Below are 17,363 nucleotides of genomic sequence, written 5' to 3' on the forward strand. Positions count from 1 at the left end.
GCTCCATGCTACCGTGGTGGTGTGGATGCTGGGAGGACTGCCCTGATGATGAGTCTACAGATGACGAGAATGAGTCTGGGACCTGAAGGGAGCATTTATGGTTGTTGTTCTTACTTTTCCATTGAGACAAAAGCTGCTTGGAGCGGCTAGAGTCCATGGAGGCATGGTGCAGGGTGGCGGCATGGCGTCTAGCGGCTTCTTCATATGCTGCCATAGCCTGTGGGGTGGACACGGGGGAGAGTGTGGCTAAAGGTCACCATGGCATCTTTGCTGTGGGGGCTGCGGGGGGATATCACTTCCACATCAGCACTAGAGCGCTTCAGGCTGTCGTCAGGCCTCTGCTGCTGAAGGCCTCGGTGGAGCAGGCCCTCAGAGTGGGAGGTGGGGATGGTAGGCTCCCCAGATAAGCTAGCTTTCATTTGCAGATGATGGAGGACAGCCTCCTGGCTAATATGTGGCAAGGAGCAAGGCGGGCGGTGCACAAGAGCAGGAGGACTGCAGCTGATCTCCTCATTAGACTGAAAATTTCCAACTGCATACAATCCCTGGCAACAGAAGAAGAGAGAAACGCTTGCTTTTTTTAACTTAAAAACTTTATGTATGTTTTGTTAAAACATGGATTTTATTTCAAAAAGACTTAAAGCAGCCTTTAGATTATCCAAATAAAACTACATCCTAAATGAATTTTAATTTCTCTTGATTTCTGCCACTGGAGCAAAATAAGAACACATGACATTAAAACAACTATGTGACTGCATGCATGGCACCAATTTGGGCTGGCCTTGTAATTACGGAAGGTTTTCAATACTACCTTTTCTGTTTATTACAAGTACTTATAAATCAAGGAACCAGTACCCAATCTATCAGTATCATTTCTGCTGTGGGTTGTGAAGCGCAATATGGGCTATCCCTTTACTAAAACACTGAGATCCAAACTGAAGATCCAATTGAAGAAATATTTTCTTATTCATTTTAATTACTGTTATGCAGACAAGAGAAGAAAGAAAGAGAATGTTGGGTGAGCTACACTGACTCATATTAACAGAGACAGAGCAGTCTACTGCACTGTAAATTCATTACCTTATCTCAAAAGAAGCTGCCGATGCTTTTAAGAAGAAAAATAAAACAAGAAGGCATTTTCAGGTAACTCCTGTCTGATCTCTGTGTTTTTCTACCTTCAACAGAAAAGGTTTTGCTGCATTAAGTGACCTCATCCTCCCTGTAACTCAGGGTTTTAGCCAGCGGTTGATCACCCGGTGCATTGATCACCACCAGCTCATCTGGGGGGACCCCCAAGGCATTCTCAGCCCAACCGAGACAAAATCTCTCCAGCGTGTCCTGGGTCTGCCCTGGGGCCTCCTCCTATTAGGACATGCCTGGAACACCTCAGCCAAGAGCTGCCCAGGAAGCATCCTTTTCAAATGCCCGAACCACCTCAACCACCCTGGAGCCAGGCCTGGTGAGGGGATTCAAGGGAGAGCATCTGGTGACTGTGCATTAGACTGCTCGAAGAGACGACATGTGCCCGCCCTCTTGTAGGCCCACCGCCCGCAGGCAGTGTTAATTTTGACAGCAAATTTTGATTTAGTTTTAGTCATAATTTAGTCGTCTGAATGTTTTAGTTTTAGTCTAGTTTTAGTTGAATTATTGTAAGAATATAGTCGACTAAATCTACAGTCGATTCAGTCGACTAAAATATAAAGGGTGTAAAATGCTTTTTCTTCAGTTCCCTTGAACTACACACTTATACACACTTACACAAAATTAAACATTTATTCAAAGTTATGGAATATTATAATAATAACATTAGCGTTTCACCTGCTTCCCACACACCTCATCATTAACACCACCTTACTGAGATAATATGAGCGTTTTACAGCAGGACGCTCTGAAAGGTACAGGGCAGTGTTCAGGACTAAGATTATAAAGGCTAATCCACCGCGGTGTGGAGATTTTCTCTAAACACAAACTGGGAAAAACACTTTACCCTGCATGACATTAAAATGCTGACCTTTGCATGGAGATCTCGGTGACTGGTTTACAGATGTTTAAGATTTGTCGTGATTTTACCCGAGATAGTCGCCCACATGGTTTACACATCGTTTTGTTTGTCACAACATCAAAGGAAAAATGTGTCCATACATCGGCTCTTCTCTTCCTCCCTGCTGACATTGTTTACATAACTTAGTTCTATCGGAAGTAATGACCAATCACAGGCTAGTTTGGTCTTCCCAGGTTTAGAGCAAATTTGTGCAACTGTGCATTTGATTGGATGTTTTTCTAACTTGTCCCGCTCTGTCACAAAATTAATTAAATTCTGATTGGATGTCATCCCCGTAAAGCATTTTTGTCTCGTTTTCATTCGTTGACGAACGTGTCAATTAATTTTGTCATTGTTTTTATCCTTTTAGGTAGTTTTTATTTAGTTATCATCTAGTTTTTGTCATGAAAAAAGGGTCATTGACAAAAACTATGACGAAAATATTTTGACAATGAAATTAACACCCCGAGGAGGCATCGTAGGGGTCGGGTGATGTGTGTGTTGGGTGGTGGCCAGGGGCAGAGGCCCTGGCTATTGAAACTGGCTATCAGAGAATATTATATACATAATATTAACTGTTGAATGTTACATGGAATATTATATACATAATTTTCCAACTGTTCACCGTTACTGAATTAGCAAGCTGTAATGCCATTTAGCACTTTGCATTAGCAAGCTAATTAGCATTAGCAAACTAATGCAATGCAGTAATGCAGTAACACTGTGAGAAATCTTGGAGTCATTTTTGACCAGGATATGTCCTTCAATGCACATATTAAACAAATATATACGACTGCTTTTTTTTCATTTTCGCAATATTTCTAAAATTAGAAACATCCTTTCTCAGAGTGATGCTGAAAAGCTAATTCATGCATTTATTACTTCTAGGGTGGACTATTGTAATTCATTATTATCAGGCTGTCCTAAAAGCTCCCTGAAAAGCCTTCAGCTGATCCAAAATGCTGCAGCTAGAGTACTGACAGGGACTAGAAAGAGAGAGCAGATTTCTCCCATATTGGCTTCTCTTCATTGGCTCCCTGTTAAATCTAGAATAGAATTTAAAATCCTTCTCCTCACATACAAAGCATTAAATAATTAGGCTCAAACGTATCTTAAAGATCTCATAGTACCGTATCACCCCAATAGAGCACTTTGCTCTCAGGCTCTTTTCCACTGACGGGGTTCTGGTGTCGGTGGCAGTATTTGAACCGTTCAGTGTTTTTTCCACTGCAAACGCACTTGGTGCTCAGCCAAAATATGGGTTCAACTTGGGCCCTGCAAGCAAGCTAGTTTTGAACCAAGAACGCGTGATGAAAGCGGCAGAAGGGTGTGACTCTGGCATCTTAAAGTTTAAAGTCTTAAAGCTTTCTACTGCTATTTCAATGCATTGTGTATTACATGAGAAAAGCGATTAGATTTTCACGGCTGTGAATTAGGTTGGGCTCTAAGGCTGAACTTGCTGCTTTGTATCAGTTTAATCACAGATAAAAGGACACAAAGTGCGTACTTGTCATCTTGCTCGTAATCGCTGTCTGTGTATACCTCTGTGCTGCACACAGATGCTGCAGTAGTTCGACTTTAGTGTACAGACGAGGACCCGCCCACACTCATACGTAAATGATCAGTTCACAAAGCGTGGTGGAAATGCAGGTAAGTGTTTCACCGGTTCATTAAAACTAACACCAGAACTGGCACCTAAGCGGTGGAAACGTAGTATCAGACTGCTAGCTTACTTGTGGTTCCTAGATACCCAAGAGTAGAATGGGAGGCCTCTCTGTGTTTATACACCACTCTTCACTTATCATTAGCTATTATTAATCTTTGGCTCTTGTTCACAACATGTGTTTTGTACCTGAGCAGTACTCTGTGTTTAATGCTACTTAGCATTAGCACACAGGGCTGTAATATGAATGCCAAGATGCTAAATATGATGAACATGGTAACCAATGCCTTCCATAGAGAAGCGTGTTAGAACTTTGATTGTGAGCATATTAACATAGTGCTATTATCATTTAGCTGAAAGCACTGCTTCTGGGTTTGCTGTGCACTCTTATTCTTGTTTTTTCATAAACTTGTATTGGAAGTAATTGTTGTGTTTCAGATAATTTTTCCTAAAATTGATCAACCTTTCTTTGTACCTTCATGTGCAGCTCTCCATAGTTTGCATTCACACTTCTGGGCTGACAAGGGATTAATTCATTTCCATAACTCTACTTGATAACATATTAAAACTTCACTTAAATTATTTTAGCTGAAAACTTAAGAACAACCAAATAGGTCTCCAACACATAAGCTTTTATTATGAGAACTTCTACACTCAGAGTGTCAACAACAGCATCTGATACCATACCAGGTAGACAGCAATAGCGCCTCCAAGCAGGAAGCCCAAGTAGACATCAATGGCGTGGTTCTTGTACTGAATAATCCTGGTCAAACCACAAATGATGGCGCTCATAATAAAGGAGAAGACAAGCAGGGGCTTAAGTAGCTTGGATGAGTCCGTCAGAGTGCTGTTGAAGTACATCTGCAAGACATGGAACATACAGTACTGATTTACTGATAGTTTTTGGCTTATTGGTTCCTGTTATAGAAGTGTAGGAAGAGTACATACTGTGGGTTTATTGGAGATTTTCTATCTCAAAAATACTGCTTTTTTGCTGCAGAAAATTAAAAACAATACATTTATAGACCACAAAGCTAAGCAATGAACTGAAAGACAATCAGTGGCAGGTTGAGCCAATAACACTGGTTTCATACACCATCTCTGCAAATGGAGACTTATATTAAATGCTTATATCTGTAAAATGGCAGTTTTAGCTGCTATAGATGAAGCCTACCGTACATTTTTAGATCACACAGCCAAGTGGACTACAAGTACATATGGGCATGTAGGCTATTAGTGTATGGATTGTGCACTATTTTTGGTTTTTGTCCTATATTTTACACTAGTAATGATTTATTAGTGTGGATCTGGGCAAAAAAGGCCTTGTAATATATAAATGTGCCATCAGCCTTTAATATTCTCAGTGGGCAGCATGGTGCACACATCTGATTGACAGATAAAGTAATGTGGATCTGGATAAAACCGTACCAGGAGTTGGACCACATCTTAAGTTTTTAGTTTCCACTGCAATTAGAACTTAATTTGGCAGCTCCTGAGACACTGTTTCTATGATGGCCATATGCACCACTGAGGTCACATCAATGGTCCAGACTTCCAAGATGAATACAGTAAAGTTAGAGAAGTTATTGCCTAATAATAAGTCTGCTTGTGTGCTGCAAAGATAGTGTAATGCCATGATTCTGTGTGTGAAGGTGGGTGCAGGAAGTGAAAGATTTCCAGAATCTTCACTCAGAATGTGTCTTTGATTATCAGACAGATAGCTGTATCTGTTGAAGCTTGATATAAGTAATGAGAATTTATTAGTGGACAGCTTGTTCAATGCAATTCCGTTTCACTGAACCCAACCTAAAAACCCGGTGCAGTCACACTACATTACACAGTGCCAGTATCACGATGCTCGGCAGTTAGTTTCACTTGAGCCAAATTATCTAGCTCACCAAACAACTAACATTAATTCCATCCATCCAGAGTCAGACTGAGTTATTTTATCATTGTTGAGGATCTTGAACAGATAAGGTTACTTTGGGTTTGTTTTTTCAGGCCCATTTTCAGGAATTTCTCTAAGTGAATACATAGGAAAAGAAAACAAAGGTATAGAGGATGATGGAGAGAGCAAAATCATAAAGAATATAATACTGATGGCAAATAGACATTACACATATTACTACATGAAGACGCACTGCCTGGCCAAAAAAAAAAAAAAATCACCACCTGGATTTAACTAAGCAAATAGGTACGAACCTCCTATTGGATAATTACAGCATGGGCGATTACCTTTCAGCTGGCTTCTCATTTCTTAAACAAATCATGTCCAAAGACACATCGCGTGGTCATGGAAAAGATGTCAGTCTCTTTGAGAAGGGTCAAATCAATTGGTATGCATCAAGAAGAGAAAACATCTGAGGAGATGCAGAAACTAAAATTGGGTTAAGAACTGTCCAACGCATTATTAAAAACTGGAAGGATAGTGGGACCCATTGTCTTCGAGGAAGAAATGTGGCCAGAAAAAAAATCCCGAATGATCGTGATCGGTGATCACTTAAACGTTTGGTGAAATCAAATCAAAGGAAAACAACAGTAGCACTCAGGGCTGTGTTTAATAGTGAAAGTAAGAGTGTTTCCACACACACACAATGAGAAGGGAACTCAAGGGATTGGAACTGAACAGCTGTGTAGCCTTAAGAAAACCACTAATCAGTGAGGCTAACCGGAAAAAAAAGGCTTCAATTTGCTCGGGAGCATAAAGATTGGACTCTGGAGCGATGGAAGAAGGTCAGGTGGTCTGATGAGTCCAGATTTACCTGTTCCAGAGTGATGGTGCATCAGGGTAAGAAGAGAGGCAGGTGAAGTGATGCTCCCATCATACCCAGTGCCTACTGTACACGCCTGTGGGGGCAGTGCTATGATCTGGGGTTGCTGCAGTTGGTCAGGTCTAATTTCAGCAACATTATGTGCTCAAAGAATGAGGTCAGCTGACTACGTGAAATATACTGAATAACCAGGTTATTCCATCAATGGATTTTTTCCTGATGGCACGGGCATATTCCAAGATGACAATGCCAGGATTCATTGGGCTCGAATTGTGAAAGAGTGGTTCTGGGAGCATGAGGACATCATTTTCACACATGGATTGGCCACCACAGAGTCCAGACCTCAACCCACTGAGAATCTTTGGGGTGTGTTGGAGAAGGCTTTGCACAGTGGTCAGAATCTGCCATCATCGCTGCAAGATCTTGGAGAAAAATTAATGCAACACTGGATGGAAATCAATGTTGTGACATTGCAGAAGCTTATCGAAACAATGCCGCAGTGAATGCATGCCGCAATCAAAGCTAAAGGCGGTCCAACGAAATATTAGTGTGTGACCTTTTTTTTGGTGGCAACTTTTTTTTTTGCCCAGGCAGTGTATATTAAGCTTCTATACACTTATGTGGCATGCAGTTTTCTTAAAATGATGCCCTCAGACCCGACCTAGCAAGCTCATGTTATGTACCTTGACACTTCTAAGGTTCAGTATCCCTGCAATGAAACTGCCATGAAATTGAATCTATTTATTTTAAATTTGGACACAATTTTACTTTTATTCATGTGCATTTGCATTGAAAACAGATGCCACGCTGTCGGTGGGCACCTTTGTGAAATATGAAAGCTGATGTCCACATAAGGAGGTAAGAGGTAGTGTTGGAGGCATAACTATTAATCCCAATGAGACCAATGTATTTATAGTTTCTGATTACGTCTACATTTATGATGCATTTTCATTCATTTTCCCTTCATTATCATTTGCTGTTTGGGTTGGTTAGGTTTAGAAAAGACTGTGGTTTCAGTAAAAAAAAGGACACAGTTATTACTTTGGTCCAAGTTCCATTTACTTGGTCCTAGATGGACCTCCAACACACGTGCTGCAGAAATACAGTTCCAATTTAAGTTACAGCTGCAAGCAGTGATGGGAGGGACCGAGCACCCAGGCATTCATGACTCTGTAATGTAGAGGAAAGAATGTAATTCTATGGGCTCAAGCATCACTCACCGAAACATAGACTGCAGCAAAGGATGCAAGGGTAGCATGCTGCGACGGGAAGGATTTTCTGCAAGAGACAAAACAACAAAAACAGATCCAGCAGGAGGTGAAAAGAAGCAATCAGCACAATCCCACACAATATATCTTATTAAGGGCTGAATGAATGAAACAAATGAAGGGGCCTCATTTCATGTACTTTGTAACTTATGTTAACATTGCAGTCACAGATTTACCTGCCCACCTTATTACCAATAAAATACATACAAACAGTGTTAAGGCCGTGTTTCTCAAACCGTGGGTCATGACACGTGGGGCACAAATGACCTGAGAGAAAAGTCATGTAGAACAAATGTTGAACATTGGATTAATTATCACAGCAGAACAAGAAAACGTTAGCTGGTACGTTAGCACAGTGATTAGCAACCATTGTCACCGTCAGCTGTGTACATAGAGCCGTGGTACTCTTATTCATCACCGAGGGGGAGCCCCCCCCAACATGTACACACTATGCATGTCTAAGGCAGCTGTTGTTTGTAAACTGGCCGATAACAATCAACAATTTGATGACTGTCCTATCAGAGAAAATAAAACCATTGATCAGCTGTACGCTAATGTCAAAGAAGCTTACAGAGCTACTGTCTTACCACCAGTTGGAGTGTAACCAGTTACTACCACAGAGGCCATCCTGGGCAACTCTGATCACCCACTTTACAACATCTTTATGCCAACAAAAAGCATCAGTACTCTAAAACAGAGTTACAGAAACCATTTGTACCCACAGCCATCAGGCTTTTAATTCTCATACAAATAGCAGATGAGCTGTGTCAGACATATGAATTTCCCCCTGTGATCAATAAAGTTATTCGTATATAAACAAAACTAAACTGGAAGCTGGAGTCATACACTACAGTGCTACAGGAGAACGGTGAACCTGTAGCCTAGTTTGTCAGCTCCATCTCTATGATCTGGGTCTGACAACTCCTCATACTCATCCTGATCTGAACTCATGACTCTGAATGTGTGTGAATCCGTACGTCTTGGTGCCCTCATGCAGCTGTGTGTGTGTGTGTGTGTGTGTGTGGGTGCTTTCATCCTTAAAAAAAGCATTTGCAACATCTGTGGAGTCATAAAAATTGTATTCGGGTATAAAAAACTGATAGCACAGCTTCAGTGACCCACTTTTAGTGCACTTATATGCACATACACCACACACACACACACACACACACACACACACACACACACACACACACACACATATATAAGCAGCTATCTCATTATAATATAAGTATTTTTAAGCTGTTGTTTCAATACAAAGCATAATAAATTATCCAAAAGAAATACACATTATAATATGAATTTAATAACATTTAAGCTGGAGTTCAGCAATTTTCAAGACTCTTTTTTTTGAACCACTAGTTAAGTCTCCATATCATAACTAATTAGTATTCAGTTGTGAAGCCTGATTTGCAAAGTGTGTAAGGATTGGTCAATCCCTCTGCAGGCCCAATGAAGGCATACTGGCATATTATGCTGGGAGTGAAGTGGAACTTCTCACAATCTTTGGAAACTGTTTGAAAACAGTTGTGTAATTATGGTAATGCAAAGTTTGATCAGGCCTCAGCGGTGATACGCTCGGTGTTAACCAGCAGTTCACGGCAGGTAACAGGTGTATGTGGCCATTGGCCGTGTTAAAGGGTTAAGTGGCTGTATCTGTAGTTCTGAGCATGACAAATGGGTTTCCTGTATTGAACAATCCATATCTGCATTGAGCTCACACAGGTTAGGTGACTGAGTTTTTTTTTATCTTCTCTTGCAGTAACAGCCCATTTTTCCAGGCCAGAACAAGATCTTCTTACTGTTAGCTGTATGGTGAAAATAAAATTTTACTCATCGGTTTTTTGAGCGACATCAGAGCAACTGAGTAACAACAAATGAAAGACATTATTTGACCAGTAGGAGGAAGCAGTGCACTAAACTGTGCCAAAAAGAAGAAGAATCAGCGCTTGAGAGAAAATTGTACTGAATGAATGTGTTGAGGTATGTTTTGGCAGTAAATAATAGTTGTCCCTACTATTGCCCCTTGAGGACTTAAAAACATATTTATTTCCCATTTTTTAATGTTTCATAATGACAGGAATGTGCACCCTTTTACTGTAAAGTCTCCCAGTTCTATGTGGTGATGATCCTCTTTACATTGAAAATGCTGGTAATTTTTCATAGCTGCATCTTAAGGGGTCCAGTAGAGATGTGGGGAAATTTGCTTTGGAGTTGCAGGTCTTATCAAGAGTAAAAGGACGAGATTAATGCAGATCGGATTGTTATGACTCAGGTCATAATCTGATACATTGTCTTCATACCTCCATACCTGGAAGTGGTGCTGTTAATTTTTTTTCTCTTCTGTGTTTTGGTGTCTGTATGTGGAAGATTATTTCTCTATGTATGTATTGTAGATATTGTAAATATTTTTTTTTTAGATTTTCCTTGGTGGTAGGGAAGTTAGTTGTTTTCTTTTCTAAAATATTTTTTGTTATTTTGGCTGTGCCCACCCTGAAGTGATCCACCTAAACTATCCTGTTTGAGATGATGACCTCACTGTGTGGTACTGGTTCTTCTTGGATGCAGGGAGCAAGGGAGTCATGTTTTTGTTGCACTGTGATTTGACCTAGGCCGGAGTGTAAGATAATGGGGGGGCTCGTCGTTTGTCCTTGTGTTTGCTCTGGTAAGTGTGGTAGATGTTTTTTCTGTTTGTGTATTTCTGGTTAGCATTTGTGGTCCTACATTTCAGCAGGTGGATTAGTGTAGAAGATGGATTTCATGCTTGTTGCAGACCTTTTAAATGTGCAAACACCTTTGACTGTGAGAAAAGAGGAGCTGAAGTGGGGCAGATAACGCTGATGTGGAGCACCCAGTTCCTCTGCCAGCTGCTGAGACTGCTCCCACTGTTCCTCCTGTAACCACTGCTCTCATAGGTCCTCCAAATCCTGCAATGGGGACATCAGCTGAGAAACTCCAGCTGATGCTCTACATCAAGGAGGTGGAGTTGAGAAATGAGGAGTTGGAGGTGCAGGCTCTACATCTCAGAGTGAAGGCTTCGTAGGTGGAGCGCCAGCCTGGTAGCTCTACCCAGTCGCCCGTCACACTGTAGGCCCCACAGACTCCTCATGACAGCTTTGATGTGGACAAGCACATTAAACTGGTGCTACAATTTAGAGAGTCTGAGGTGGATTTGTATTTTGTCATTTTTGAGTGTATTGCGTATGCTTTGAACTGGCCAAAGGAAGTTTAGGCCTTGCTGCTGAAATGTAAGCTTGTTGGCAAGGCTTAGTAGGTGTGCCAGCCTCTCAGTGGACCAAAGCTTAGATTATAATGTGGTTGAAGCTGCGGTGTTCGGTGCCTGTGTGTTGGTGCCCGAGGCACACAGACAAAAACTCAGACAATACGTTCAGACGGCCAATCAGACACATGTTGAGCTTGCACGAGAAAATGCTGCTGCTTTTTGATAAAGGGTGTCATGCTGGTGAGGTCAAGGACTCTGTGGAGCTGAGAGAACTCACACTTTTATACTTTTGGAAGATTTTTTTTTTTTTGGAAATCTTCCAAAAGTGAAGATTTTACTTCACTTTTGGAAGATTTCCAAAAAACAATGAATAATTAAAAAAAAATGCTTGCCAGAGCGCATTGCTGTTTATGTAAATGAGCAAAAAGTCGAAACTCTTGCCAAGGCTGCTGTCATGGCTGATGAGCTTGCCCTTACTCATAGGAGCGTTTTTTTCTTCTGCAGGGCTTCAGGTTCTTCTGACGGGGTCGGGCACGGTCACCTCACGTTTCCCAGTGCGCTGCCACAGTGGCGCGTGGTGATCACCGGTGTTTATATTGTCATGAACTTGGTGATCTCTTAGTTTGCCCTGTTCTGAGAAGGAAAGAACAGTCAAGAGATAAAACCCCTCTGCTGTTGGCCCAGTCCAGTGTCAGTCTACTGTTGATCACCACAGGCCATTGTCTGAGGAACAGATGGTGACCGGGATGGATGAAAGGTTTGAGCCTTTTATTTCTCAGGTTTTTTTTTTTCCCCTGACTGGCAGTGAGGTGGACTGAGTGGACCCATCACCATTTTACAAGATAACACTGCAAAATACTCTGTGGCGCAATCAAGGATGAAAGATTATGACCAACAAAAACCTCTTGTGTGCCTTTTCCAGCCTGGAGAACGTGTTGTGGTCCTCCTGCCCGTGGTTGGGTTCATTCTTCAGGTCCCTGTGAAATTGAGTGTCAGCTCAGTGACACGGATCACTTGGTTAAGACACCCGATCAGAGGAAGAAGTCCCGTGTGTGTCATGTTAACATACTGAAAAAATATGTTGACCATGGGAAGAGTGTCCTCGGTGATTCAGAAGCCTTCCTGATTCTTACTGTAGAGTCACCCACTTACAAATCCTGACACAGATGTTGGTGATCACAAGCCTATTAAGCAGCATTACTGTATTAATCCAGTGAGGCGAGCTGTCATGAAGAGGGAGGTTGAATACTGGTTTGCCATTCCTAGTTTTAGCACATGGAGCTCACTTTCACTTTTTGGTGCTGACCAGGCGATTCTGCAGTGATTATCACAAAGTGAGTCCCATCACCAAACCCGACTCTCTTCCAGTCCCACACATGGATGACTGTGTGGAGAGGGTGGGGACTGCTAAGTTTGTCACCAAGCTTGATCTCCTGAAAGGTTACTGGCAGGTCGCTCATTCCCATCATGCCTCTGAAATATCTGCCTTTGTGACACAGGAGCGTAACAGGAATCATGTCAGTTCAGCAGCACAAAGATACACAGTGGCTGTTTACTGACTTTTACTTTTTTTTATGTATAAACGTGGTTGCTGTGAACTGTTGGCTAATAATTGATTATTCCCACCAACATCTCCCTGTTATGATGTTGCTTTTGTTTGCTTCTGAACAGGTTCTGGGAGTGAGGAGGCCTGGATCTGATGGAGGTGCTGTCACTGATGAAGCTGTGCCATTTCCCCAAGTCCTCTCCACCTTGATGCAGGGTCTGCTGACATCATTTTGAGGGAGGTATTTTTACCTACAGTACCTAAAATACTTAGCCTCCTTTGAGTTGTTAATGCTTTACAGTTGGATAACCCTAGAGGTGTGAAACACATCCACTTTATCCAAAGGACTGATCCTTCGACCAAATCTGCAAACTTTTAGAATTCTAAGCTTTTAGAGTTTGAATGTAACTAATTGAAGGTCTGAACAATCTCCTGAAATGTTTTAAACCATCACATTAAAACTGGTGTCATCGACAAACAATGTCACCAAATAAACTGGCCTCCTACTGATGCCTCCATTAATGTAAATTACATTTTCAGATGAGTAGTGTCAGTTGTTTTAGAAATTGGGAGAAATAAATAGAAATAAAAAGCAGATATAAATACTTTGAAGTGTGTTTTTACTTTTATTTTTGTTATATGTGACTATTTTAGGAGAATGGAGCAGATCTTTATTTATCTCTGTGGATTTCTGAAGAACGTGAATAACATGAGTAACACTTTTTAAGGCAATTGGTTTTACGTGTTTTTAAGTAAATTATACTCCTGTTCAAGTAAATACATCTAAGAAATCTGCTGGTTAGTTGTTTGAAATAGTGATTCTGAGTAGACTTTATAAAGTCAAGAGTACATGTGATTTAAAATATTAAGTACAGTTTTAAAACTCAAGTTTTTGTTAAACTTGAGTGTAATTAAACTACACTGTGGGTGCATTTCCTTTTTTGGTGGAAGTGGATAGAAACACATGGAACAAGCAGGGATCACATGCAGCTAAATCAAAGGGATGCACCCCCACATTTAGCTAGATGTGATTATAATTACAAAAGTCCTCATATTTATTTGTGTTTTTGATGACCTTCAACACAAACCATGATGCATCATTGTTAGACTTGCCTAAAGGGAGGCAAATCTTATAATGCAAAGCTTCTGCCGTTAAAATAGGTTAATAATTCCCGGATGCACAACCACTGCAGCAAAACAGCGATTCATGCTGCTCTAGAAACAAGGCTGAAGCTAAAGCTGTCACAGAGAGAGCAGAAGACTGTGTTTATGCCAAAAGCAGGAGGTTATATTTAGAGCACCATAGTCTGCAGCCAAAACTACGTGTCTCCCAAATGCATTGGTCAATCACAGCTTCATGCCATTTACCAACAACCTTATGCTACCTAGTGACACACAAAAACATAGATGGAGGAATGCCCATATTAAATCTTACAGAAACTACCCATTTAGGGTTCCTGCATAATCAAAGACAGATTCAGAATGAACTAATTTTAATTCAATTTTAACTGCTTGAAAAAATGAGAGGAACACTTTGCTGCAGACAGTACAGAAAACTTTCAATGCTGCTGCTTTTTCATTGCTTTATACAGACAAATGTTTCTTTTTTTTCAATTATCCTAGTTCAGATTTTTCTTTTGTATTCTGATTTCTTTGAGTCGGCTTTTTTAAACCTCTCTGAGTAGCACCTGCTCTTTTTTTTTTTTAAACACCTTGACTTTTTGCCTGAAATTATTTACCTGAATAACTGTGAATGCCAGCTGCCCATTTTGGATTAAAGACTTGGATTTTCCTCTGCCTCCTGGGTGTTCAGTGTTGGGATATTTGCTTCCTCTGACATGACTGCAGTCTGGCCAGAATGGACTCGGAAGACATACGAATTTTTTCCTGGGGAGTTCAAGTAGTAGCCTCCAAATTCCTCTCAATTAGAAGCTGAGAGGAATAGCTTGAGCTATTCCAGCTCAACATCATTGAGCTGGAATAGTTTATATATATATATATATATATATATATATATATATATATATATATATATATATATATATAGGTGTTCTAAAGTTCCTGGCATCAGAGTATTTTAGCAGTGGCTCAAGAGCTCAGGTATTCCTTGCTCACCATGGTAAAATGTATCAGTAATCAGCAAATTTAAGCTAGAGTCCAGCCTGCTATCTTCCTGCTGCTTACAGCCCTGGAGGGCACTAGCCTGTGGCCTCCTAGATGCCTGCTAACTGGTAGCTTCCAGCCTGCTAGCATCCTGCTAGTTCCAGCCCCCATATCAGCAAGCTTTTAGTTTGAGCCTGCCTCATTTAATCCTTAGGGTGCACCATTGTGGGGGACACTTTTCTAAAGGGAAGTCTGGCTGCTGTCAACGCCCATTTTCGCAACTGCTCAGTGCCCTGGCTCATAGCGAAACTGTGCTACTGTGCCACATCTGCTCCTAGGCTGTCTGATGCCCAAGCCTGCACCTCCCTGTGTCTAAGCCTGACCCCCTGCTTGTCGATGCCTGGCCCCAATCACTCAGCGCCCAGTTCAGATCTCTTGACACCAAGAATGTTCCCATGTTGGCTGCCATGTGTCCCGTGATAATGTCAGAGGTGGAAACTTGTGGGTCCATTCTTGCCATATTGTGCAGTAACAATGTTACACACCAGGAGACAGAAAAATCCCAATATTAAATCCAAAAGCTGTCAAATGTGGGTGCTCAGTCAGTAGATGAACAATTCTAATAAGTGAGCAGGCAAAAAGTCAAAATGTATAAAATGGGAAAACTACCTCAGAAGCATATTACAGTATCATGATGGCTGGAAAACAGGGGAGTGATGTGACAATCTGGCAAGTGACAGTATTTACAATTGTTTGAGAAACAGGTTTCAGGAAATTATGGGGAAAAATAACTTCTAAATCAATATTTACATCTGTGAGAGTATTCTGTACTCTATGTACACTGCTGTACAAAGGGTTTGGGTCCTTAAGACATGGTAAGAGCACTTTCAAAAATGGTGCCACATATATTTTTAATTTTTCCATTAAATACATACAACAAGACCCATCACAGATGGACGTATACCACATAATCTGCTGCTATCAATGCATTATATATAACATCACCATATTCATAAGGCAACCATGTACAAATCATAGTTCTGAGCAGGAGGTATGACTTAATATTGCTCAATGAGGAGTCATAATCTGTACTATGACATTATATACTTTATGGCCATGAGCCATCCCTAACCAACATGATAGAAAATGCTCAGCCAATCAGAAGTCGCATCACAGGCTAATCAATAAGGCTGCAGCCAAGAACTGATGTCATTATAAACAGACGGCTCTTTACCTACAAATCTGGGATTCCCCAATCACACTGCACAACATGATCACATGATTAGGCTGAGCCAATTATGCATGAGAAAGACTGCATATCATCAGCATATATTATCATCCTTCTACATTAGATTCTATTCTCTCACCCTTTTTGGATTCACCTCGCCCTCTGGATTCTAAACTAACCATCCTGTCCACTGTCGTAGGACCTAACCTGTGATACCTGTGTTACCTGTGTTACCTGTGTTACCTGTCTCTGGTGCTCTCCTTTCTGTGACCTACCCTCGCTGAACTCAGCTGTTGATGGATGACTCCTTAAGCACATTGTTTTGTGTAGATTGCTGCTTAAAAGTTGGCTGCATTGTTGTTAACAGTAACATTTCTGCAAATAGTTTTTGCTTCTTTATCCACATCTGCATTTGGGTCCTCTTATTTTGCTTTGGCCCCTGACTGTGACAACTGCATCATACATATCTTTGTTACAGCCCAATTATGAGTGTATTTTATGGTTTCAGCTGTAACAGTGTTCATGGCATGTTTTATATCAAGAGCCACAACATGGCACAATTGTCATGACGGGCAGTGTGACAGGCAGAATAGGACCCCAGAGCAGAACTCTGTAACCAGACCTTAATTAAAATGTTGAGACCAAAAACAAAGGGCAACATCCTTCCTGGCAGTAACGAGGCTTAGCATCCAGAACATAGAATCTTCTTGCCAAGACGCGGAACAAATGGACACATCACCACACACAGCAACAACGACCTGACAAAGAACTGACGAGGACACAGACAATCTGTACACACTGATGAGACAGTGGGAAACAGCTGGGAGGGAAACACAGGAAACAAGACTAAGCCCACAGCACAAGGACAGAGGGTAGACGCTAAACACAAATACAAAACACCAGCACAACCTGAAACACAAAAATAACCCACAACCAAAACATGAGCCAGGAATCAAAACCAGGAGCCCAACATAAGAAAATGAAATGCATCAACAGAAGACCCAGAAACTAAAAACACAAAGCAGCCCAGGACCACAACAGCAATGCATCAGGATGCAGCAACAGTGAAGGCCAGAAACTCTGATCATCTTAAATACCTGAAAGAGCACATGAATAAAAAAGATGAATTATTGAAAGAGTTCTCCTGTCATGGTCCCAGGGTTTTCATTCTTCTTTCTTTATTACTAATCATTTTTGCATTTGGTGATTATGCTCTTATTTTAATGGGTGTAGTTTGTTGAGTTTCTTGCATAAGTTTGCTGGCCTTCCCCAATATCTGCTTTAGTGTAATGTTGCTCATGTGTGTGTGTCTAACCTCTATATTTGTTAATTACTTCCTGTTTTACTTTGGTAATTATTTCTCTCCTGTGTCTTTCATTTAGTTTCACTTCCCTTGTGTCATCATTTCCATTGGTTTCACCTGTCTTGTTACCTTCCTGTGTGAATTTCCTGTTTAACATTTTGTCATGTATCTCACCCATGTGTTTCCTGTCCCTGTGCATGTGGATACAGTTGGGTTT

At 41.1% G+C, this 17,363-nt stretch overlaps 1 protein-coding gene and 1 pseudogene across 1 annotated transcript in view; both read right to left on the reverse strand.

Moving 5' to 3' along the window:
* The window catches only part of LOC115799409 (phospholipid phosphatase-related protein type 4-like), a 94,925-nt pseudogene that overhangs the window by 68,582 nt on the left and 8,980 nt on the right, over window positions 1-17,363 (reverse strand).
* LOC115799888 (phospholipid phosphatase-related protein type 4-like) overlaps window positions 1-17,363 on the reverse strand; it is a 29,193-nt gene that overhangs the window by 626 nt on the left and 11,204 nt on the right. Inside the window, 4 exon segments of the mRNA XM_030757186.1 lie at window positions 13-230; window positions 232-545; window positions 4,392-4,565; window positions 7,696-7,753. Coding sequence (XP_030613046.1) covers window positions 13-230; window positions 232-545; window positions 4,392-4,565; window positions 7,696-7,753 — 764 coding nt within the window.

Source organism: Archocentrus centrarchus, chromosome 20 (genome assembly GCF_007364275.1).
Source record: "Archocentrus centrarchus isolate MPI-CPG fArcCen1 chromosome 20, fArcCen1, whole genome shotgun sequence".
Lineage (NCBI taxonomy): Eukaryota > Metazoa > Chordata > Actinopteri > Cichliformes > Cichlidae > Archocentrus > Archocentrus centrarchus.